General features: G+C 42.8%; 1 protein-coding gene across 7 annotated transcripts in view; it reads left to right on the top strand.

Annotated features, from left to right (window-relative positions):
* Positions 1-1289: 1289 nt before the first annotated feature.
* prex1 (phosphatidylinositol-3,4,5-trisphosphate-dependent Rac exchange factor 1) overlaps positions 1290-10971 on the top strand; it is a 62593-nt gene continuing 52911 nt past the window's right edge. For 5 of the 7 annotated variants that reach the window (XM_087780701.1, XM_087780700.1, XM_087780703.1 and 2 more), the window contains exon 1: positions 1291-1506. In XM_087780701.1, coding sequence (XP_087636827.1) covers positions 1363-1506 — 144 coding nt within the window. In that variant the 5' untranslated portion in view covers positions 1291-1362. Of the gene's footprint in view, positions 1507-10971 lie in introns of all 7 variants that reach the window. The other 2 variants (XM_087780697.1, XM_087780702.1) reach the window with 1 other exon arrangement.

The following is a 10971-nucleotide window of genomic DNA, read 5'->3' as shown; positions in this document are numbered from 1 at the left end:
AGGACGTCTAAACAATGAATTCCTTCTTCAGCTTAAGTCAATATTTACATAGAAATATCGTAGTAGTAACTGTTAAAGTATAAATATCTGACGGCCTCTTTTATTGAAGTATAAAAAAAAGTACTGTAACGAACCCCTTTGATGGGTGTTGAAGGTAGAAACAGACAGTTGGGGTGTGTCTCCGGGGACCAGGGCGGTTTGTGGACTTGGAGATTATAAAAACAGCTCCAGGTGTCACAACTGATGTTTGATATCTGATAACAATCTTTCATTGTCAAATACACAACATTTTTTTCCCCATAAAAACTTGTCCCTGCTCGTTAATAATTCATTAATAACTCTTCACTCTTGCTTCAGCATATGTCGCTCATGAATGTTTAATTAACCTCAATGACGCCTCCTACTGTTAATTATTAACTTGTTATTATCGTCAAATATTTATAACTATCGTAGTGTTCATTAAAATAGAGTTATCAACAAAAAAAACAGCGTCTAACCTTATGTTGCATTTTAATTCGTTTTATTATGCTGCAGTTACGCATAGATATCCACCAGAGGGCGCTTCACCCATGTTAATTGGATTTTCGTCCATAAATTGGTCGTTAAAAATATTCGATTTTTGAAGCAAGTAAGAAGGAAGTTATGGTGAAAATCAAGAATAAAAATGTGGGTTTTGGAGTTTATAATACTAGTTTTCTCTTAATATATGTATGAAATAAAAATATAAGTTGTTTTAATTGTTACTTATCGTACTGAATAAAGACAATACTTTTGTTTGTGGCTTGCAAAAAAAGGAAACAACACCAGAAGAATTAACGAATATTATTTACACAAAAGAGGAAGAAAAACACCGCAAAATAAACTGTAAACGGGATTTAAATAACTCTGTGAAATAACTGGATCGATCTGACACATTCTAATGTTCTGCATTTATTTATTTTTCCTTAGTTGTTGTTTTTACCCTGCTTAAGAAATAAAATAAAATCTAATATCTCCACTTCTCTTCTTCAGCTGCTGCCCCCGCGACCTGACCTCTGACGTCATCGATGCTAAGCTAACGGAAGCTACACTGAATCATCATTGAACACCTTTTTTTTTTTAACGAAAATAACATGTTATTAAAGTGAAATTGTGATGTGTGTGTGTGTGTGTGTGCGTCCTCTGGCTCACACACACACACACCCCTCCCACTCCTCTGATTGAAGCCTCAGTTCCAGCGTGTGTGTGTGTGTGTCAGTGTGTGTGTGTCACTCTCACTCGCGCGCCTCGTCCTCGTGCACGCGCCTCACCTCGGACTCCAAACACAAACTTGTTCTGGGATGAAGTGAAGCTCCGGCGCGAGCGCGTGTGTGTGTGACCGTCATGGACGAGGAAGACGGACCCCCGGAGAACGGACTCCACGCCGGCAGGGACTCGGACCGACAGCAGCGCCTGCGGCTCTGTGTTCTGAACGAGATCCTGAACACGGAGCGGGATTATGTTCGCAAGTTGCTCTTCCTTCAGTCCGTGAGTTTGTGTTTTTCTTTAAAGCTCTACACGTTGTTGGCGCGCGTCACAAGGGGAGTCAAAACATGCCACCGGACTCCACGCAAAAAAACACACGTTACATCTTGTGCTGTTGTGCTCTTCGTGTTCACTCGGGGACTGTTTTGAAAGCTGGAACTAAACGAGCTGATGTCGCTGAACAAATCGGCTTTTCTTTTAGATAAAATAATTGTCTATTTGTAATACTGTACTCGGTTCTGTCAAGTGATTTCTGTTTTAGAGTTGCCTGAAAAGTGAATGGAGTTTGGTGTTGCTTTCTGTCAACTTGACTTTCACCGTAATATTCTTTAAAACGCACCTTGTGATTTTCATACAATTGAAATATTGTTGCTGATTATCGATGACATTTGAAATGTTACGGAACATTTCATGGCTGACTTTTGTTGTCTGGACCTTTAGTGGCTTTTATGTTCTTGATGTTTATGTTAATTCTGATATAATTCAAGTAAGTCTTTGCTTAGATCTAATATTCTTCTGATGTTAAACAATATTTCACACTTGATTGATGGACGAGCTCAAAAGTGACAGAAATATTAATATTTTTCTGCTATTCTATCATGTGTTTCACTCATATGGACATGTTTTTGTCATTTATTTCCATCTCATGATTTTAAAAGGGAAGATTCTTAAGGTGTGTTTACCTGAGTGTGTCATTCATTATGTTCGGAGTCTCGGGTTCGAATCCCTGAACGACAAAAGTTTCACCTGCAGTTTGATTGACAGTTTCCTCTGTCTTGTTTTCGTGTTGCTTGAAATTTTATTTCTAAAAACAAATTTAAGCTGCTTCTTCTGGTTCAGTCCAAGGTTATCTTGAGGTCAAAGTTCATCAGGTCGACCTCCAGATAACGGTTCACCGAGTCTTGTCGGCGGATGCTCGAGTGTCGTCCGCCGGGACTCGAACCTTCAACACGTCAGCTGTCCAGTCTTGACTGAAGCCACACAGTCGTAGAATGTGTGTGTGTGTGTGTGTGTGTGTGTGAGATCCAACTGTGGCGCTACTAGTTTGTTTTTATTTGCTCATGGGAACGTGGCGGAGAGTAATTGCTCCTGGCAGCGGAGCAAAAGTGAACAGTTTCAAGCTACCTTTGTGTGTCAGGTTTTAGGTTCAACACCCGACAGATGATTCCTTGAAAGTTATTTCCTTATAATCCTCACACAGATTTCACTTCAGTGGTCGTAATGTTATGGCCGATTCTCCCTCAACCTGCCCTCCGTGTAGGGTCAATTTTCTGAACATCGTCAGATCTTGTGGTCTGGATCTGGGGGGCCCCCCTCCCCTGCTGTATCTTCAGCGAGACCATATGTTGCCAGAGTCTTATCAGCAGCACCAGCGACTCAGACCCACGAGCAAGACGAGGAGCCTCAGCCGGACCCTCAGGGGAGACGTCGGCTGGTGGGTCTTCTTGGATCGAGGCTGATCTGGCGTCGAGTTGTGTTGACGGAGGAACAAACATCTCAAGACGTCACAACATCGGTGTCACTGTTTTTACAACATCAATCACTTCCTACACGACAACACAAAGGAACTCCTTATATGGTCACAATTTAACGTCTAGAACGTCTCATTGTGTTATGAGTTGACTTGAGGGTAAATAATATCATTTTAAAATATACATTTTTAGTTTTCTAATCCCCAATGACTCCCTAACGGCACACAAACGTTATTTGTTTCCACTGTTGGTGAAGGAGAGATGTCATTTTTATGTTTTTTTTATTTCTAAACCAAAAGTTTGTCGACTTTCAGGATTAATTTTATTTTTTTATCTTCTGTTTCTTTAAAAAACAAACAAGAAAACAACCTTAAATCTTGATCAAATCTAAAAAAAATATAAAAACATGTATAAAAATGAATGATTTAAACTGATTATTTTCTTAAATATATAGAAATAAAACAAATGCATTTATTCATAATTTCTACTGAATAATTTGTAATGAATAAATACGTTTATTTTTTCTTATCATATAAATATATACAAACTTACACATTTATTTATACTTTTATATTAACACATTTATTTATATGTTCTACTTTATGATACCCAAACTATATATAAAGAAAACAAACACATTTATTCATAATTTTGACTTTATAATTTGTATTAAATAAATACATTCAGTTCGTTATGTAAACAAAACGGACATTTATTCATATTTTTGACTTAATAAATTCTAATGCTAGCTGGCAGTAATGAGTAAATTGATGATTAATTGATGATCTCCATCATGGCCTCGTCTAGGAAACACATGTCCTTGTTGTCGCCCGTCAATCATTCATCTACGAGGGTGACGACGAGGTGTGAAGGGGTCGTGGTGTGAAAGGATCCGCTGCTATTCTTAGACCTTGTGTTGTCCTGAGACGTGGTGTGTGTTGCTGCAGATGTTTGTGAGTCCGTGTTTTGTTCTTGTGTGGATCAGCAGGGATTTTCTGCTGTTGACTTAATTCCGAAAACTGGATTTTCCCAGAGCGTGGTCCAGCTCCGCGCCGGCTATCTATGTCAGGAATGTGGTCAGTGTTGGGATTTTTCTTTTTTTAATAACCATAAAGAAACTGAGCTGTGTTGACGTTATGAAAGCTGCCGGACCACAGTGGTGGCTTTTGTCCAGAGATGGTGAGGCCTCCGAGCGGCCCGGACAATGGAAGGATCTGGAAATCCTGTAATTGATGTCTCTTCCTCTGGGCCACACAAGAGACTTTACACATGTCCAGTAGATACAGAGCTGCTGTTCTTTACGCCTGACGGGGCAGCTGCTGGCTGTGGGAACTGGAGCAGAGCCAGCTGAGATGTGTTAGCCAGGTGAGATGTGTTAGCCAGGTGAGATGTGTTAGCCAGGTGAGCTACGTTAGCCAGCTGAGCTACGTTAGCAAGGTGAGCTACGTTAGCCAGCTGAGCTACGTTAGCAAGGTGAGCTACGTTAGCCAGGTGAGCTAGGATAGCCAGGTGAGCTACGTTATCCAGGTGAGCTACGTTAGCCAGCTGAGCTACGTTAACCAGGTGAGCTACGTTAGCCGGGTGAGCTACGTTAGCCAGGTAAGCTATGTTGGCCAGATGAGCTAGGATAGCCAGATGAGCTACGATAGCCAGATGAGCTACGTTAGCCAGGTGAGCTACGTTAGCCAGGTGAGCTACGAGAGCCAGCTGAGCTATTTGAACCAGGTGAGCTATGTTGGCCAGGTGAGCTAGGATAGCCAGGTGAGCTGAGCTAGGTTAGCCAGGTGAGCTTCGTTAGCCAGGTGAGCTACGATAGCCAGGTGAGCTAGGTTAGCCAGGTGAGCTTCGTTAGCCAGGTGAGCTAGGTTAGCCAGGTGAGCTTCGTTAGCCAGGTGAGCTAGGTGGCCAGGTGAGCTACGATAGCCAGGTGAGCTAGGTTAGCCACGTGAGCTACATTAGCCAGGTGAGCTACGTTAGCCAGGTCAGCTAGGTTAGCCAAGAAAGGGAGGTTAGCCAGGTGAGCTAGGTTAGCAAAGCAAGCTAGGTTAACAAGGAGAGCTATGTTAACCAAGTAAGCTAGGTAGCAGGAGCTAGATGAGCTGGGATCTTCTTACAGTCTTTGTAGCTGTTTCTGTCACAACTGCATCGTCTGCCGTTTTTCCTGAGTTGGTTCTAAGTTTCGTATCTACTCCAAATCTCTGACGAATGACTCGCCTCGATCTTTCTCGTAAGAATGAGTTTCAGGTGTTTGGAGGATTAGACCTACTTGTTGTTAGGGGTGGTACGTATTCAGGACCCTAATAGAACCTCTTCTGACACCAGTTGTAGTAACCAGGGCAAAAAGCGACACAGCTGTTGGAAAAGATGATACATTTCTCGTGGAGTTCTATCTCAACGGAACTATTGGACCTCGGCTTGACTTCATCTTGTCTCAAGTCTCCGTGAAACCACCACACGACGTGGCTAAGAGTGGAGTCGGTCAAATTGCGTTGCTATTTATACCCCACCTCCAACCACGACCCCCCCCCCCCCCCTGAGAAGAAACCAGAGACTGGTCTTTCCCGGGCCTGGAGAGAAACCAGGAGCGACGACAAACCTCACATGTGTGAGTGACTGTTAGCCACACAACTCTGGACGCAACAAATTCTCGTTTCCCCGAGGAAAGACGCTGAGTGCAGGATTTCCTCGTCTGGTCGGGCAGAACTTCCTCCTCCATTGTCCAGCGTCTGCCACTCCGAGGTTATTGTGGAGGAAAGTGCAGCGAAGATGCTTCTGTCTTCGGCTCATGAATGTTTACCAAGGATTTATTATTATTATTATTACATCCTCCTGTCTTCACTCATCTTCTGCACAGTCGACAACACAATTGTGTCGATGGATGTTGTAGTCGACACACATTTATATTGTTTCCATGTCTGCGGAAATATTTTAGTCGTTTAAGTTTTCAACAGTTTTTGACAGTTTTTGATCGTTAATAAAGTGCAGGAATGCTCCTTCCCAGATGCAAAACTAATAGACTCAGGGACTCATTCATTCCTCGGGCTATTCAATTGTACAATTCTGAGTTCGGTGGCAGGAGTGGAGTAAAAGTATCTGAATGTTCTGTTCTATGTTAGTCTTTTTATCCTTTGTCTTTGTTATTTTTCTTTGATCTATGTTCTTTGTCTTTATCTTTAGACTTAGATTGTATCATCTTGTTCTTTCTCTTTATTTCTCTTGAAAGGAGACCTCCTGAGGGATCAATAAAGTTCTACTTAACCTAACCTAAAGATGTGTGTATTGTCATGAATCTGATGATACGAAACATGTTACGATACAGGTCACGATACGATATATTGCGATACTGTAGGTATATATGTGTAGTATTGTCGAGTACTTGACTCTGGTGTTGTGATAGTGAAGTAACAAGTATACATGTGTAGTATTGTCGAAGCGCTATGTAAAAATAAAAATTACTTACTTGATTCTGGTGTTGTGATAGTGTAGTATCAAGGATATATTTGTAGTATTGTCGATTACTTGACTCTGATGTTGTAGTATTTACAGACCACATGACTCTTGACGAAGTCGTAACTGCTTTCATTTGTTTTCAAACCAAAATATGTCCAAACATCAGCTTTTAAAAGCTGCTGGAGTCACTGTATCCTCTTGTCCTCAGTCATAGCCGGGATTTCATTGTTCCTTTAGCTGCTGAGGACGTAATGACTGCTGCCATCTAGCGGCCTGAAGTTTAATTGCGACACAAACATGCACAAACTTGGAATATTAATGTTAAATGTAAATGTATTTTTTTTTTAATCCAGAAAAGTTTCATAGACTGATGTTAAATATCGACAAGGTATTATAAAATACAAAAAGATTGCAATATTTGTGTTTATCAATATTACTCTAAATAAAGACATATATTTAGAATAACAAACTTTCACACCTGGACTTTTATTATTCAGTTTTGAAGTGTTTGTAGCTGCTGTGGTGAAACTTTAGACCTTCCTCAACTGAAAACCAAAATAATATTTTCTAATGTTTTGCTCAAAATTTTGAAAAACAAACTCCTCTCCTTACTTGAAAATCAGTTTTAGAATCACTTTCTACCTCATTTACACACCACTTCCCCCACCTTGTCTCAACCCCTCTCAGTGAACTCATCTCTGCAGAAACCGTTCAGGAGAAGGTGAATCTAGTCTATGTTTAGATGTTTCTACTGCAGAAGCTCCGCCTCTTCAGCAGGAGAAAAACCTTTCAGGTGTCCCGGTCCTTGTGATCCCATCGGCTGAGCCATGATGATCAATGACAGGTCGAACGGAACCAGAACCGAAAGAGTTCTTCCCTTGAACCCATCAAGGATGAGCAGAGCAGGTGCAACATCCAGGTGGTCGTCGGCTCCCGATCCGTGTCGTAGCAACGACGACACGCTGCCACTTAATCCTCCCGTTACTCTAGTCATGTGCGTGGATCAGTCATGAGACCCGGCCAGGAATCTTAGGAATTGGAGTTAACAAGTCTGAACCACAACTGCAGCTCCCCGGAGGCCCGGCGTCAGACCCGCCCGTCACCCACACACGGACATAATGGATCCTCGGGATTAAACACTCGGCAACGATCACCTCGTGGAGACGTGTCTCCATGTCGTCCGTCAGAGATGCAAACGAGCGTCGACACCAGTGAAGTGCTGATGGTCCCCGACATGTGATCCGCCGCTGACTCGACCCTAAAAATGTCGCAGCGGCGGCAACCGGAGCTCCCAGATCTCCAACCGAAGCTCCCAGATCTCCAGCCGGAGCTCCCAGATCTCCAGCCGGAGCTCCCAGATCTCCAGCCGGAGCTCCCAGAGCTCCCAGATCTCCCAGATCTCCAACCGGAGCTCCCAGATCTCCAACCGGAGCTCCCAGATCTCCAACCGGAGCTCCCAGATCTCCAACCGGAGCTCCCAGATCTCCAACCGGAGCTCCCAGATCTCCACCGGAGCTCCCAGATCTCCAACCGGAGCTCCCAGATCTCCAACCGGAGCTCCCAGATCTCCAACCAGAGCTCCCAGATCTCCAACCAGAGCTCCCAGATCTCCACCGGAGCTCCCAGATCTCCAACCGGAGCTCCCAGATCTCCAACCGGAGCTCCCAGATCTCCACCAGAGCTCCCACATCTCCACCGGAGCTCCCAGATCTCCAACCGGAGCTCCCAGATCTCCAACCGGAGCTCCCAGATCTCCAACCGGAGCTCCCAGATCTCCAACCGGAGCTCCCAGATCTCCAACCGGAGCTCCCAGATCTCCAACCGGAGCTCCCAGATCTCCACCGGAGCTCCCAGATCTCCAACCGGAGCTCCCAGATCTCCACCGGCCGCAAGCCAGATCTCCAACCGGAGCTCCCAGATCTCCAACCGGAGCTCCCAGATCTCCACCGGCCGCAAGCCAGATCTCCACCGGCCGCAAGCCAGATCTCCACCGGATCTCCAACCGGAGCTCCCAGATCTCCAACCGGAGCTCCCAGATCTCCAACCAGAGCTCCCAGATCTCCAACCGGAGCTCCCAGATCTCCAACCGGAGCTCCCAGATCTCCACCGGAGCTCCCAGATCTCCACCGGCCGCGAGCGCGTCCTCCAAGCTCGGACGTGTTTGTTTGGTTTGCGACGCGGAGGCTGCAGGACTTTCTGATGTTTGTTGCTTTTTTCAAGCGCTGCCAGATGCGGGCTTCACTGTGGGGGTCAAAGGTTGTGACCCAGGCTAAAGTTCGCTCCCCTCCAATCCCAGTCTATTATAAAATAATGATGCGGGTTTGTTTTGGAATCACACGTCATTAAATCCTTTTATGAGGAATCCACTTTTTACTGTTATTAATTCTTTAATTGTCGATATTAAAATATATATATATATCTTTGAGTTATTTTGCTTTACTTTTTATAGTTATAAACTATCATATTATGACAATCCTAATAATACAATTAAATTAACACATTGACTTGCTTTTTTTAATTTAATTTTCCCTCTTATTATTAAATATTCACTTCACTTAATGTCTTTTTTTTAATTCTGTCATCAAAAAAAATTGATTGTGTTTCATCAAGTGTTTAAAATGACCAGTTTATAAAAATCTTTTTAATTGAATAAATTAATTATTATAGTTATAAAACGAAACCATTTTTTGACAATCCATTTTTTAAAATATACGCCTTGAATTATTATTATTTTTTATATATTTGATTGTTTTATTACTTTATTATGTTTTATTTGACAGTTTTTGGGTCTTATTGTTTTAAATAAACATTTGTATCAAGTAGCCAAAATTGCCCGTTTTTATAAATAAATAAAAATTGAAAATAGTAAATAATAAGCATCGACAGTTTTGGGTTGTGACCGCAGCACGTTGACACACTGGACAGAAGCTTGAGTCACACACACATGCCAGTTACCGTGGCGACACACAGGAAACGGTCCACGAGTGCGAGAGTGTGTTGCAACATGACAGCCACACTGTGAAGATTCAACACATTCTTTTTTTTTTTTCTTCTCCATTTCAAGTGAGCGTCTGAGCAGAGAGAGTGTTTGAAAACGGTCCTGGACGTGGATCCGCTCAGAGCGGAACAAACGTGCGTCTCGTCTGCCAGAATATGACTTTGAGAGGGAAAGTAGGTCGAGGGGTTTGATGTTCTCCAGCCTGAAATAAATACTCGTCTGACTTCAGGACAATGTGATGGTGTGACCTCATTTCTGGAGAAGATGAAACTCTTCTTTTGTTTCCTCCACAACAGACAAACCATCGATAAACTTTTTCATTTTTTTTCTTGATGATGATGGATCTTCTCTTCAGAGAACCTGATGATATCATGAGATGATTTAGCTCAGACTCGCAGCCGTCATCTCGCCACCGTTTGTCTGAACGTGTCAGATCTACGCGTCGCAGGCACTTGATGGAGCGTCTCTGCAGATTTACGGCTCAAAGCAGATGTTCTGGCAAACAAGCGAGTGACTGTGGCAGCGTCGCCGCAGCTGCTGCCTTCTTGTCGCGCGAGGGAGGAAGTGACAACGTCGACGGCGTCTTTTGTTCACGAGACGCTGGACCTGATCACAGGAACGGTCATAATGTTTTGTCGTGCTGATGTTCGTCCTCTAATCCGAAGAAGACTTGCTCATCTCTTCTTCATGCGAGAACCACTTTGTTTTGTGTTCATGGAGTTCCTGGACCAGAATACGTCAATCATTTTGTAAAATGAAGCTGTATAAAGCAACATTGAGCTAATGTCTACAGGTAATAAACACATATCTGTCTTACTAGCTTAGTAGTGGCCAAAAGAAAACCAAAATAAAGCTTTTCTGCAAATTCTCTAGATCTTGAAGCTCGGTCATCCAGAGGAGACTCGGACTACAACCACTGGTTCTCCATGAGAAGTTTAGGAGGCTCTCTTAATGTGGGAACATCTCATAAAGAACTTGAGGATCTTACCTGGCCTCGGATCAGAAAATGGAGGATGCTTTAAAGCAGTGGTACTGGTCAATGGTTCTGGTACCGGACGTAAAGATTGTCTGTCGGTGCTCTGGGTGTGTCTTGGTCATGTGACGCGGGACTCGTACGTAGACTGTGGTGTCAATAAAGTTGTGACGACTCATGAGCTTTTATGAACGTTTGTTAAAATATACGATAAGTACAATAAGTGTTTGTTAAACAGGGTTTTAAAATGTTTGTATATAAAAAAATATATATAATAGTGGGGCTGCGTAGTATTACTTCAGTGACTCACAAATATTACTTTTGTGACTGGTGGTGTAGCTTTGTAGTTCACCAACATTTTTATTTTGTCACACATACAATTGGTTTTAGGTCAGTAAAGCTAGATGAATACATAAGGTTTATGACAGTATTTTAAGTGCACCTTATACGGCAAATGAAGTTGTGTGATTAAGTTATGTTTAGTATAATTTAGTACATATTTGAAGTGGATCTACAATAATAAATACATTTAATCTGATAACTACTGGAAGGGCTTTGCTTTAATGGGCTTAAGA

This window comes from Callionymus lyra, chromosome 19 (assembly GCF_982586985.1).
Source record: "Callionymus lyra chromosome 19, fCalLyr1.hap1.1, whole genome shotgun sequence".
Classification (NCBI taxonomy): domain Eukaryota; kingdom Metazoa; phylum Chordata; class Actinopteri; order Syngnathiformes; family Callionymidae; genus Callionymus; species Callionymus lyra.
The sequence above is the reverse complement of the archived record's forward strand: the minus strand, read 5'-3'. Positions and strand labels throughout refer to the sequence as shown.